The 14,308-nt window shown below is 45.7% G+C and overlaps 2 protein-coding genes across 2 annotated transcripts; one reads left to right on the top strand and one right to left on the bottom strand.

Moving 5' to 3' along the window:
* Window positions 1–2,536: 2,536 nt before the first annotated feature.
* On the bottom strand, window positions 2,537–6,230 carry LOC133899115 (F-box protein PP2-B15-like). Its single transcript, XM_062340058.1, has 2 exons — window positions 5,747–6,230; window positions 2,537–3,220 (listed from the first exon to the last, which is right to left on the bottom strand). The coding sequence occupies exons 1-2, from the start codon at window positions 6,211–6,213 to the stop codon at window positions 2,761–2,763; spliced, it is 927 nt and encodes a 308-aa protein (XP_062196042.1). The 5' UTR covers window positions 6,214–6,230; the 3' UTR covers window positions 2,537–2,760.
* A 1,919-nt stretch (window positions 6,231–8,149) lies between these two features.
* LOC133899451 (uncharacterized) lies at window positions 8,150–13,243 on the top strand. Its single transcript, XM_062340439.1, has 3 exons — window positions 8,150–9,057; window positions 9,132–9,252; window positions 13,181–13,243. Exons 1-3 carry the CDS (start codon window positions 8,150–8,152, stop codon window positions 13,241–13,243), a joined length of 1,092 nt encoding a protein of 363 aa, XP_062196423.1.
* Window positions 13,244–14,308: the final 1,065 nt, after the last annotated feature.

The raw sequence follows: 14,308 nt of genomic DNA, 5'->3' as shown, positions 1-14,308 counted from the left end.
GATGGTTTATCAATTCTTCAAATGCAGATGATACTATCATCTTCATAGATCATGATCTTGAAAAGGCTAAAAATATGAAGCTCATACTTTGTGTTTTTGAACAACTCTCCGGTCTGAAGATAAACTTTCATAAAAGTGAACTATTCTGCTATGGTGATGCTAACGACTGTGAGGCCCAATACGCACAATTATTCGGTTGTGATATTGGACATGTACCTTTTCGATACCTGGGTATTCCAATGACGTATAAGAAATTAAGGAATTCGGATTGGAGAGAGGTCGAAGAAAGGTTCGAAAAGAGATTAAGCAGTTGGAAGGGGAAATTAATGTCTGTTGGGGGTAGACTTGTGCTTATCAACTCAGTCTTAAGTTGCCTCTCTCTTTTTATGATGTCATTCTTTGAGATCCCTAAAGATGTCCTTAAAAAGTTGGATTATCTTAGATCCAGATTCTTTTAGCAGGCGGATAATAACAAGAAAAAATATAGACTTGCTAGATGGAACATTCTTTGCCAGCCAAAAGACCAGGGAGGTCTTGGCATTGTTGACCTCTCGATTAAGAATGTTTGCCTCCTTAGCAAGTGGCTTTATCGATTACTTAATGAGGAAGGGGTTTGACAAAGAATGCTTAGAAATAAGTATCTTAGTGGTAAAACCTTAACCCAGGTAGAAAGGAAACCAGGTGATTCTCATTTCTTGTCAGGGCTTATGAAGGTAAAAAATGCTTTCCTCAAATGGGGTTTCTTCCAGGTTAAAAATGGATGCCAGACTAGGTTCTGGAATGACAAATGGCTAGATGATAGTCCTCTCTGTGTGCAATATCCGACACTTTATAATGTGGTTCGAAGAAATCAAGCTACTGTGGCTGACGTTATGCAATCATCATCTTTGAACCTTTTCTTTCGTAGACCCATTGTAGGGGATAAATTAGTGGCTTGGCAACATATGGTGTCAAAAATTGCTCCCGTTCGATTATGTCATGAACAAGATACTTTCAGGTGGAACTTGACTGCACATGAAATATTCTCAGTTCAGTCTATGTACATGCAAATGAAATCTCAACCGACAATTAGTAGTGCCAAACGTCTGTGGAAACTCAAGATTCCGCTAAAGATTAAGGTTTTCTTGTGGTACTTAGGTAAAGGTGTCCTGTTGACCCAGGATAATCTGGTTAAAAGGAACTGGGATGGTAACCAAAAGTGCGGCTTCTGCAATCAAAATGAAACCATTTATCACCTTTTCTTTCAATGTCCCTTTGCTAGATCCTGTTGGCAAATAATCTCTATTGCCTTAGGCATTAAAAAACCTAGCAGTACGGGTCACATTTTAAATGGTTGGTTAAGCGAGATGGGAGAAAAAACTAGGAATAAGATGCTAGTTGGGGTGGCAGCCATCTTTTGGTCAATATGTCTATGCCGAAATGATATAATTTTTAATCATAAACCTGATATAACTTTTATGCAGGCAATTTTCAGAGAACCTACTGGCTGCGATTCTGGAGGTTGCTACAGAGGGAGGGTCAAAGGGAAGACTTCTTAAAGGCGTCCCAAGCTTTAGAGGTGGTGGCGATGGATATGTTTGCTAAGCATGGGTGGCGGTTTAATTACAGATTATGCGGTTAATTATGATAATGAGTCTTTGTAATAATGAACAATAGTTTACTAGCGTTGTAGGTGGTCTTTTTTCCTTTAGGTCCTTAATCGTTCAGGTCGCGACTTTGTAATAAACTTTTTGGGGCTATATGCATCGGAGGATGTAAAAGACCGGAACTATTTCCTTTATCTTAAAAAACAAGCTCTAACACACCCTCTTGCCATGGGTGGATTTCGGGTCTGCACAGCTCAGATCTGCTCACTTGTTGGGGATATGTAAGAAATGAGGTTGGTTTGGCTGTTTAGGCTCATGAGCTTACTCGGCGAAAACAAATCTTAAGGCATGCTCGTGAGCTTTGAGCTTTTTTCCATCCCATCCCTAACATATGTAGTGTCCAAATACTTAGTCGATTTGTGCATCTACAAACAAGAAGCCATTTACACATAGCTCATCGAGAAGGTGAACCAATAATACATGATGCGTGTGTTTGTTCTCCATCAACAGTTGATGTTTGGAGAAAATCAACTACCGTGTGTTTGGTTGCTGGTACCAAAGTCCGTCCTGGATCGGTTGGTGCATCTTCAGAGTACGTGCCGGTTTGGTTCCTTGAACTGGACCAGATCGTCCCGGACGACTCCATACAGATTCTCAGTATATTCTCGTTAGATGCTGCATCAAGTTGTGCGCTCAAATCGGCCGAATGAAGGTGTACTCATTTTTTATGTTGTTTGATGCTCCAAAGCTGTGTAGAATTGGAACTATTTTTTTTTAAAAAGACTATCTTGTAACTTTTAATAATTGTTAGATCTTAAATAAATTGAAAAATCTGAAAAATGTACAAATATTCTTCTTATGTGATGACTAATTCTAAAATTATTTTTAGTCCTAAATTATAAAATGAAAAAATGTGTTTTTTTACAATATTTCATTTATATACATTTTTATCCCACTATACAATCCATTCACAATCAACCCATTCAGTCAATTAAACAGAACCTAAGTACCAAATCGTCTTATTCTATACAACTAATCAAACACATTCTCGTATCATCCTATACATCCAACAAATAACCTACTTGTATCACCTTATCCAGCACATCCTGTCGAGTACAATCCTATCTAAGATTATTCCATCTCATTCAACTTATTCAACCAACCAAACGCTACCTTACTCAACGGGTCTGAACTCCATGCCCTCAACAATGAGCCCCCGCTTAGGGTACCATCCCAACACCTCGAAGCTCGCCACCACCACCTCCTCGCACCCCTCCTGATCACCAGCGCCGGCCGTGCTCGTGCACATTCGACCCATCTCCATCTCCCACCACCCATCGTCCCGTAGCCTCGGCTGCCTCGGCGCTGCCTTGTCTACCCCTCCGGCAACGCCCCAAAACTTGCGCGCCGCGGCCTCATCGGGCCGGAGGCACACGGCATAGCGCGCCACCACGCGGCCGCCCACGGATACCGTCGTCTCCTGGTCAGGGTAGCTCAGGCCACGGTGGCCCTCCTCCGCCGTGCCGTACACCAGGTACGCCGCGTAGGGGGTCGACGGCGTGAGCGCGGCGGCTGGGAGGCCACCGTAGATGTCCAGGCCCGTGCACTCCACCAGCTCCGCCACCTCCGCAAACCTGAAATGATCATGCATGCAGAACTTGCTAATAAGTATTTTAATCCACTTGGAATCCAAAATCAAATCAAAGACTTGTATAATTGTTAACTATTTGCGTCAGAATAGAGATTTTCTAATGATATGTGTGATCCATCCATGCAGAAAAAAGCATTGATGCCTCGATGCTGAAGCGAGACCCCACGACGACTGATTATTTGAACAGTGACCTGTTGAAGAAAAATCAGCTTGCGCTCTAGATCGATTCCTCGTGTAGATTTATTTCATCAGACAATTCACCGTGTCAAATTTTAAGTGGGATCGCTGTTGGAGAGTCTGCATCGTTGTGGAAGCTGACTTGGCCCTGATCGGCACACTGAGGCTGCCTGCCGGCCACTCATGCCGGAGAAAAATTTTATAGGATCTAAGGGAGATAGACTCTTGTCAGACCCTCTCTTCCTTTATTAGATATACTGTACATAACATGTGTTGGACATAGAGGAAGGGTCTCACGGGAGACCCGATCTTATAAAAATTTTCTCCACTCATGCCCACCGGCTGAATTGACCCGGGCCAGGCGGCAATTTTTAATAAAGAAGGAAAGCAGCAAACACATAAGTTCCGACACAACGCACAGGACAGATGAAAAACAGAAAAACGAGAACCGAGACAGAGGAAAAATTAGCCCGGGTCCAAAATGTCGCCTATTTTCTTCGCTCCTGCTAGGATCCATGCTCACACTTCGTCCTTAATTTTTGCAATTAAAGAAGCGACTGTAGATTCATGGCGATTGAAGACTCGTGCATTGCGCTCTTTCCACATCTCCCAGGTGACAAGCATAAGCAAGAGGCAATTGCCTTCCTTTGTTGGTTTGGCATGAGATGGCGACCAGGAGGATGGGTCTAGGATGGCAGCACCTGCCTATTGTGCTACAAGGCGACCGACGTGGATAGTGTATCTGCACTCTATGAAGAGGTGAAGTGCAGTTTCAGAACCCAGAGTGTGGCCATCCCCTGGCAGCTAGACGATCAGACGTCCAAAGCCTGTTTTGGAAAGCTAGCCATGCAAAGAACTTACATTTCTGCAGAGCTTAATTTTTCCAAATGATCTCATCCATGTTCGAGGCACAGGATCCGAGGAATTGCAAATCCAAGGAGTCCCAATTGAGGTTCTTTTGGCGCTGTTGTGGTCTGTCCATGCAGCCACGGAAATAGTCGGTGACAACTTGTTGCTTTTCATGTTGTGAAATAGCCCAGTCTTGCCACGATCTGAGTATTGAGATGAAATTTTGACGCCTTCACGAATTGATTTTTAGGTGAAAGAATCTTGTATTAGCATCGCCTTCCCTCAAGTTAGTGATTCGGTTTCCTTCGGCATGGCTGAAAAGATTACGATCGAGCTTTGTCTGAAAGTTACAGACTTTGATTGCTATGGCCAGAGACAAGTCGGAAGTGGTCTAAGGCTCTATTTAGCATATTTTATGCTTCTACACAATCTGTTTTTTTGAAAATTCTGTAAAAAGTAGATTCTATTTCTTCGGATTGTATAATTTATTATCATAATCTGCTTATTAATAATCTGTTGAAGAATCTTATCATTTGTCACAGCTTTTGCGGAATCTCAGAATCCACCGGCAGAAACTGTGCCAAACAAAACTTAAGTCTCGCTTTAATTTGGAATCTGGAACCAAGCGATGTTTGGACGAACTTCATAGAAAACTGTTCAATATCTTGGAGGATGACTAGGATTTTTTTCCCACGTTCCAAAAAGTACCTAGAATCGAGGATAATCAAGCGAAGATTCTTGCGGCGGACAACCTCGCTATCGGGGGCTAGCCACGCTATCAAATAAACATGTATACTGTGCAACAAATGAGCAGGAAACCGGACTGGTGGTCAGCTGCTTCCAGCAAGGTCCAAAAAAAAAACAAGGAGAGATTTCAACGACATCTACATCTACACCATGCAAAATATTTGGAAAGAATAAAATAGACTGCTTTTCACTAATACTAGAGTTGTGCTTACCTAGCTAGAGAAGATATTGAATTTAGAAGAAGATTTTTCTTAACCGTCTAGTCATAAGTATTTGTTGTCTGTATTTTGGTGAATTTAGAAGAAGAGTTTTCTTCACCGTCTAGTCATAAGTATTTGTTGTCTGTATTTTGGTGGCGTAAGCGTCGTCCTTATTTTTCTTTCCTGTCCGCTCTGGACACGGTGTCGCTGCATGGGTAGCCTCTGCTTCTTCTTCTTAATTGATCGGCAGAACTCCTGCCTAATTTTCGAAAAAAAAGAATCGAGGATAGGACAAGGTTGCAATCTCATCACTCGACAGCCAACACCAAGAAATTAACAATGATCGGGCGTTGTAAACTTGAATCAGACAGCACTTGTATCATGAAAGTTGTGTGCATGAATGATACAAGATTGATTATCTGCTTCGGCGTAGCTATAGGTTGCAAGGAGGAATTTTTAGATGTAGTGGATTGGGAAGGGAGGAGAGAGATACTAGGGAGTAATCAAGAAGAGGAGGAAGAAGACGTGTGGATTACCTGGAGAGCGGGTGCGGCGTCCATGTCCAGCTGAACTCGCCGTCGTCCCAGGGCAGGCTGAGCCGCCTGGCCGCCAGCGCGTAGCACTTGGCGCCGCTCGCCTTCTCCAGCCACACCCTGCACTGTTGGTCGTCGACAAGGTTGGCGGCGTCGCCGGAGTCGCAGAGGCGGAGGTAGGACTGCTTCTTGGTCTTGGCCGGGCTGTCCAGGTCCCTGGGGAGGAAGCTGTGCCAGACGTGATCGGAGTCGGCGGCGGCGCGGAAGGCCCGGGAGACGGCGGCGCAGCGGCAGGCGTCGCGCGGGGAGGTGAGCGCGATGGCGAGCGCCAGGCACACCTCTGGGAGGGCCCCCACCTGGGTCTCCTGAGGGCTCTCCTCCGCTACCATGGCAGATAATTGAACCATCTCCGCGATGCTGTCGTGCTGACCGTACAGCGTGTCTTGCCGGAGTTGAGCATCCATGGCCATATATATAGTAGGAGTAGTGCAGGGTTTTATTTACGAGTAGCAAAAGTTTATTTAGGAGTAGCAGAAATTTTTTGGGTCACCGATAAATGAGATTTTCAGATTTATCAAAATTTTATTGGTGATAAATAAATTTTTTATCAAAATTTAGATAAAAGACTCAATTTTTTTTAAAAAAATAACACCGATTGTATTCAAACTATTTAATATAAAAACTACATATAATAATATAGAAATAAGAGAGTATCGCTAATTCAAAGATACAATAATAATGATATACTGGTGTGCTGCTAGACGAAAATTTTAAAAAATAAAAATCTTGAGTGATAATTTTTTTAATCAAACTCAATCAATAAAATGGAAATATTGAAATTCTATTGCCGATAATTTTTTTCCAGTAGTGCTCAAATACTCAATTGATTCCAGTGGTCGGCAACAGCGACTGCAAGGTGCAGGAGGAGACCATTCGTCAAGACAATACAGGTGCTTGTGACGGCAGCATGAGCATCCAAGGGAAAGAAAAAAGGAATTAAAAGGAGGAGTTCGTTGCCGCAGCCGTGCGATTCCGTTCAACTCCGTGCACCGCTGAAGAAGAGATGCCGTGCGGTGCCGGCGAGGCAGGCAGCGCCGTGCCATGGCATGCGCGCCGCCGTGCGCCTGCGCGTGGCTGACTGCGCGGCCGCGTGCAGGACTATAACTGGACGAAGCAACCGTCACCTCAATCCCGGTCGTTCTCTAGGAAGCACTCGCGATTGGGCGAGGAGAATCCTTTCCGGATTTACTCCGAAGTATCTCGGTTATAGATAGCTGCTTTCTTTTAATTGAGAGAGTATATTTTTTAATATTCTAATTTATAAAATTACTAAAGAGTTATATTTGTAAGTCATATTAGCACATCTCTACTCTATATAATTTTTAAAAAGTATACTTTCTCAACTAAAAAATAATAGCTATCTATAAGTATTAAAGATGCGTTTATAGGATTTCTTTTTTCCTCCAACAAACAAAGATTCCAGGGGCGAAGAATTGAGATTCCATGGCCAGTGCACGGCAGCCATCAACCGCTGGCGCGTTGGCCAAGCTTCATTGGCCGGGCTACGATTTGTGAGGCTTCTTTCGCCATCGGAGCGCGACGGGTACCGGACAAGGATCGACAGTTGAACACACATGATATTTGTGTAGGCAGCTAAAGTAGTGGGCAATCTCCATCCATATCACCGGAGAGAGGAGCTAACTGAGAGTGCGTTGCAACTTGCATTGCAACCTGTACAGCGTGTCTAGCTTGAGCTAGCATCCAAGACGACCTTAGATATGTTTGGGAAACTGACTGTACAGAGTGTTTTGGGCGGAGGATGTTGTAGTTTCTACAAACCATGATATTAAGAAACTACCGTTTAAGAAACCAAACTTGAGCCTAGCAATACCGTGGTTTAGAAAAAAAAGAAGTTTTGGGTGTTTTCAAAACACCGGAAAGATCATAGTCTTGTGAATACTATAGTTCTTAAAACTACAATATTTATTACATGAGCTTTCAAAAACCAAAGTATCTTGCAAAATCGTAGTATTTTCTCAAAACTCACAAAATACTTTGCATCATTGTTCATCGAGACACACTACCACGGGTATAGGAACGTATGAATAGTTAAAAGTTCTTGTTAGACATGTTAATGAGCAATCCGGCTCGACAAATCTGACCTGATCCAGCCAAAAAAACTCGATCTAGCCTGACCTAACCAGTGCACATGGACTTAAACTTGACTTCTAGACATCAAGTTTTGTAATGACTGGTGCCACGGTTCGTGAACAGATAGATGGTCTCGTGGTCAATCCAGAAGGTGGTTTTGTGGGATATGGTGAGCAACATATGTGGACTCATAAGTCGGGCTTGACTCGGCTCCCCTATTTTGATGACCTTCTCCTTCCACACAATATTGATGTAATGCACACTGAAAAGAATGTTGCCGAGGCACTTTGGGCAACAATCATGGACATTCCTGACAAGTCAAAGGACAACGTTAAGGCTAGAGTGGATCTGGCAACGATATGCGATAGACCAAACCAACATATGAAGCCTCCTAGTCGCGGCAAGACATGGAGAAGGCCTAAGGCCGATTTTGTCTTGAGCAAGCCTCAAAGGAGGGAAGTACTAGAATGGATCCAGACGTTAATGTTCCCTGATGGGTATGCAGCTAATCTGAGGAGGGGAGTGAACTTATCTACTATGCGAGTCTTAGGGATGAAGAGTCATGACTACCACATATGGATTGAGCGGCTTCTTCCGGCGATGGTTCGGGGCTATGTCCCTGAGCATGTCTGGCTAGTGCTAGCAGAGTTGAGCTATTTCTTTCGCCAGCTTTGTGCCAAGGAGTTATCTCGGACCGTGATTGCTGACTTGGAAAGAATGGCACCTGTGTTGCTCTGTAAGTTGGAGAAGATCTTTCCACCCGGCTTCTTCAATCCGATGCAGCATTTGATTTTGCACCTCCCGTACGAGGCACGAATGGGGGGGCCCGTGCAGGGCCGTTGGTGCTATCCAATCGAGAGATGTCTAAAGGTTCTTCGAAAGAAATGTAGAAATAAATGCAAAATCGAGGCTTCCATTGCAGAGGCATACATTCTGGAGGAGGTGGCGAACTTCACAACAACATACTATGGTGACAACCTCCCTAGCGTGCATAATCCACCCCCTCGTTACAGTGCTGGCGAAAATGAATCGAACCTCAGCCTTTTCCGAGGGCAACTCGGAAGCGCAAGTGCATCAACCCCCAAGACCTTGAATCATGAAGAGTGGCGCCATATCATGCTATACGTGTTGACCAACCTTGACGAAGTGGCGCCGTACATGCAGTAAGTTCTCAACGAACTTGTTAAATACGCCGTCACTATTCTGCATCTAACCCCCTTGTTTCTCGTTGGTACAGGGAATTTCTTCATGAATTCTGGCGTAAATCAAGGGATCCTACCCCGCAGCAGGTAGATACCCTTCTTAGACAGGGTGCGGGTAATGGAATGCCTGATTTCATTTCTTGGTTCAAACGGAAGGTACCGTCCAATTTAGCTCGTACTTAGTTTGACATTCCTAGTTACTCGTACGTGTGAATAATATAACAATGTATCCTGCTTGAGCTTGTAGGGCCAGAGGGATGCGTCTATGTGTGCCGAGTTGAGACAGGTTGCTGATGGCTTTGCCTATAGGGTCAGGTCATTTTCTAGTTATGACGTGAATGGATATCGCTTTCGCACAACAAGCTACGAGCAGAGTCGGCCCAATCGAAGAACCACAAGTTCCGGAGTTTTTACGCGCGGCGTTGATGAGGTCGAGTATTATGGAAGAATTGAAGAAATATACGAACTCAAGTTTCATGGTTCCGAACCTTTTAATCCCGTCATATTAAAATGCCATTGGTTTGATCCTGAAGTAACGAGACGGACATATTGTAATCTTGGCTTAGTCAAAATTCGACAGGATTCCGTCTTACCAGGAGACGATGTCTATATTGTGGCCCAACAGGCCACGCAAGTTTATTATCTCCCCTATGCGTGTCAAACCAGAAGGCATCTTAAGGGTTGGGATATTGTGCACAGGGTATCGCCACACGGTAAAGTGCCTGTCCCAAACGATGAAGATTACAACTTAGACCCAAACACATATGATGGAGAGTTCTTTCAAGAAGAGGGACTAGAAGGGAGGTTTGAGATAGACTTAACCGAAGCGATCGGAATGGAAGTAGACAATGAAACGGTTATTGAAGAGGACGTTGGAGATGAGGTGCAAAATGTGAAGGACTTACAAATGCTTGAGCGATTACATTTGGACAATGACAATGGCAACATTGCTCATTCGGATAGTGTTGATTATTTCGACATGATTGATAGTGATGATGAGACTTATGATCCAGCTAATCCCGATCATGAAGATTATTTCTAATACATGTAATACTATGTTATTTTGTAATTACGTTTTGTTTATTTTACATCTCTTTCTAAGGACTTCTTGTTTATATGTGCTTATTGGTTTACTCTTCTTAATTGCAGGTGATTGAACAAAGATGGTGGGCGGTGGGATGAGGAAGCTAACGTCCTTGTACCGAAGGACAATGACCGCTGCATCGGGGGAGAGTAGGAGGACGAGCAGCCGCAGGAAGGAGACGTCGCCTGCCACCCCGTCGCGTGAGGAGGAGGAGGAGCAGGTGCCCCAGGAGGAGTCCGAGGAGGCGCAGGAGGAGGACGAGGAGGCGCAGGAGGACGACGAGGAGGAGGCGACAGCAGGGGGTTCCGCTTCCTCTAGTTCGTCGAGCGTCTACTTGCGAGGTCCCGCAAGCCTCCCTCAGCGACCGATACCTCGTGAGAGACGCCCGCTGATTCGACCCGAGGGGGAAAAGTAAGTAACTTTAGATGTTATCACTACTTTATATGATATGTTGATAATCAAAATAGAAATTAATAATTTTCCTTAATCACTTGGGCAGGAACTGGACGATTGTGGTGAGTGGAGGTGCTCACACACGCCAAGTCAATGGCATCCTCGGTCTTCTGTGCAAGGAGCACTTCCCTGGCCTGGTTGAGTACGCCGGAGTGACGGGGCCGGCCTACTCGTTTGACCACTACGCCGCCGCCCCCGATGCTGCAGATCGGGCCCGCAGGGTATTCAACAACAAGGCGGAGCGGGTGAAGCAAGAGCTGTGGGTAAGTCTTCCCCGCACTACATTGCTCAATACATCGTATTTATTGGACATTCTTGAAATAATGAATGGATACATCGTGTTTGTATGCAGGATTTCTTTAGATGCCAGGACGGACATGAGGCTAGGGCGGATGCGGTGGCTACCAAATGCTGCAAAAAACTCGTCGTGGACATGCATTACGAGGCGCGCATCCAGGCCGTCGTAACTTACCACGGGACCGTCGTTGGAACGAAGGTCACCAAAAGGGACGCAAGAACCATGACGCTGACCCGGGACCAGTACCTGCAGGTAAATACAGAACATTAATACTGATTCCTCTTGAGATTAAGAAGGCTTAATTTCATCTTCTGATATGTCATGTACTTAATGGCATGTAGATGATTCCTTATTGGTGCGCCGCGCATCCCCAGTGCTGGGAACAGATGGTGGACAAGTGGTGCTCACGCGAGTGGGAGGAGACGCACAACTTGTGCCGGGAGCGGCGTTTGATGATGCCAGGTGTCGCACACCATCAAGGCAGCCGCAACCTCAGCGGATACGCACAAACATGGGTACGCGAATTCATTTATTTATTCTAACGCTCAATTCTGCATGATTTCTAATCATCTTGCTATTTTTCTCGCAGTCGGCGTCACATGGTGGCCAGCCTTGCTCCATCTTCAAGGCATTTGCTATGGCCCATAAGGGCAAGGCGACTTCCGACGTCGACTACAACCCGGAGGACGGGCCCGAGGCGTACAGCAATGCGACCGTCCACAACCGTCTTAGTGAGTACACATCGATGGCAAGGGAGGTCCATGGGCCAGAGTACGATCCGAGCACCGAGGACCTTGATGGAGAAGTCGTCATGAGGGCGGGAGGAGGAAAGAAGCATGGGCGATACTGGATTGGCGACGGCGCAATCGACTCGGCCGCTACTCCCAATCTCTCCCAGATTCGAGCAAGCAGCACGAGCACGAGCCCGGCCATACGACCTCGGAAGGACACTTCACAGCACCGGGTGGAGGCACTCGAGGTTATTCCTAGTTTATTCGTCGTTCATTGGTTTTTTCATACCTTTCCTTTGCATTATTGTAACATTAGGGTGAATATATTGTAGGCCCAGCTGGAACAAGAGAGGAGGATACGGGAGCAAATGCAAGCGACGATCCTGTGAGTATAAATGTTTTAGTTTGTATGTTCATGCTTACGGTCAAATCTAGTGGAGTATGAAAGTTTTATTCATGTATGTTATATATTTATCTTGTCTCACACATGCAATCTCTTCTCTTTTGTGCAGAATCAATCGGCGGCATCGAACGATCCTAATGCTTCAGCGAATCCTTCACCAAATCAGTTTCGTTGACCATCTTGCTTATGATACTTGTGGTTGTTAATGGTACATCTATTTGCAATTATGGTTGTAGATGATGGACCTCTTGGATTAATTATAAACTTATTTGTGATATATTGTGAGACATGTGACGTTTGTGATATATATGTGGTGTTGGTGATATAAATGTGCTGTTGATGATATATATGTGATGTTGGTGATGTTTGTTATATATATCTTCTGTTTGTTTGGATGGGATGTAAAAAACAAAAAAAAGAAGGCTGTTATCAGTCACTTTGCCGAGTGCAATGGCCTCGGACACTCGGCAAAGTGACAATTCTTTGCCGAGTGCAATGTCCATTGCACTCGGCAAAGTTACAATGCTTTGCCGAGTGCCACGGTCCAGACACTCGGCAAAAAAAATGTACTTTGCCGAGTGCCGCTTTCACTGGCACTCGGCAAAGTGGAGACCTTTGCCGAGTGTCAGATTAGCACTCGGCAAATCTTTTGCCGAGTGCCCGATAAAGTGCACTCGGCAAAGAGATCTTTGCCGACAAACTGTTTACCGAGCGCCCTTTGCCGAGTGTAGCACTCGGCAAAGCCTTTGCCGAGTGTATATCGTACTTTGCTGAGTGCCTGAGGCACTCGGCAAAGAGGCTGTTTCCGGTAGTGAGTTGGACCAAGGAGCAACCATGCAAACAACCCCGGGCTGAGGACGATGGAGATTCCTTTGCCTGAATCCTTCCGCTTCTTTTTTTTTTCTTTCTTTTCTTTCTTTCACACCGAACAAGATTCTTCGAGGGCAAATGCACGTTCGCCACGAGATTCGTTGGCCCCACAGCGAGTGGTTCAATTCGTACAACTTGATACAACAAGGCTCCCTGATTTCGCCATCGGAACTCGACGGATACCAAACCATACTATACTATTCCGTACATGAACTGAACCTTGACTAACGGTATATTCATTTCAGACAACTTGCGAGAAAACAGAATCTCGCGTCGCTGGTGTCGGCGCTTACGCGGCTCTATCGTAAGCCTATGCGCAAAGAATTCCTGTTGTCGATAAAAATTTTATCGTGAAAGGATTTCGTTTTCTTCAGTATTTCAATAGTTTTTCTTTACGATTCTCATTACGAAGAGATTTTCATATTATTCGTTTTAGGATAGAATTCTCTCTCCTTTCCCTTCGCGATTCCTCTCGAAGTGAAGCTATTAGGCCAGTCCCAATGAATTCCTTTCAGGGACCAAAATCTCGTCGTGAAGGGATTTTCGTTCCCTGTTTTCGATAAAAATTCTGTCGTGAAAGTATTTTTGTTTTCTTCGGTGTTTTAATAATTTTTTTCATGATTTTTATCACGAAAAGATTTACAAGTTATTTCCTTTAGAACGAGATTCTCTCTTCTTTCCCTTCGCGATTCCCCTCGAAGTGAAACTATTAGAGATGAGAGAAAATAAAGGAGAAAATCGGGAAGAGAAGAAAATGAAAGGAATATTATCGGTGTATCAGGAACCAGGGGTCCCTGAGTCCCGAGACCGGGCCAGCCATCCGCCACGCGTCAACATCCCGCGAGGTCCGCCCTGCGAGATAAGAAGAGGCTAAGTCCCTGGAGAAGGTGCTCGGGGCCGCTGCCTCTAGTTCCCGAGCACCCCAGTTCCCCGATGATCCGCGGAGTCCAAGTACCGGGAAGAAAGTGCTCGGGAGAGAGTGCTCGGGGCTGCACGTGGCAGCCCCCGAGGACTCGGTTCCCCGAAGGTCTCACCGGAGTGTTCGAGAGAGAGTGCTCGGGGCTGCACGTGGCAGCCCCCGAGGACTCGGTTCCCCGAAGGTCTCACCGGAGTGCTCGGGAGAGAGTGCTCGGGGCTGCACGTGGCAGCCCCCGAGGACTCGGTTCCCCGAAGGTCTCACCGGAGTGCTCGGGAGAGAGTGCTCGGGGCTGCACGTGGCAGCCCCCGAGGACTCGATCCCCCGAAGGTCTCACCGGAGTGCTCGGGAGAGAGTGCTCGGGGCTGCAGCGGCAGCCCCCGAGGACTCGTTTCCCCGAAGGTTCGCGCAAGATCGTTCGACGACCCAAGGGGTCCCCTCGCCGGGGTGTCAGCCG

This window comes from Phragmites australis, chromosome 18 (assembly GCF_958298935.1).
Source record: "Phragmites australis chromosome 18, lpPhrAust1.1, whole genome shotgun sequence".
In the NCBI taxonomy this organism is placed as follows: Eukaryota; Viridiplantae; Streptophyta; class Magnoliopsida; order Poales; family Poaceae; genus Phragmites; species Phragmites australis.
Note: the sequence above shows the minus strand (reverse complement) of the source record. Positions and strands in the feature narration are given on the sequence as shown.

Bases quoted from the DNA above. Each gene is read 5' to 3' on its own strand.
- LOC133899115 (XM_062340058.1), bottom strand. From the start codon at position 6,213: ATGGCCATGGATGCTCAACTCCGGCAAGACACGCTGTACGGTCAGCAC. The intron at 3,221-5,746 runs GTAATCCACACG...TGATCATTTCAG, and splicing joins ACGCCGCACCCGCTCTCCAG to GTTTGCGGAGGTGGCGGAGC.
- LOC133899451 (XM_062340439.1), top strand. From the start codon at position 8,150: ATGCACACTGAAAAGAATGTTGCCGAGGCACTTTGGGCAACAATCATG. The intron at 9,058-9,131 runs GTAAGTTCTCAA...TCGTTGGTACAG, and splicing joins GAAGTGGCGCCGTACATGCA to GGAATTTCTTCATGAATTCT. The intron at 9,253-13,180 runs GTACCGTCCAAT...TATTCATTTCAG, and splicing joins TTTCTTGGTTCAAACGGAAG to ACAACTTGCGAGAAAACAGA.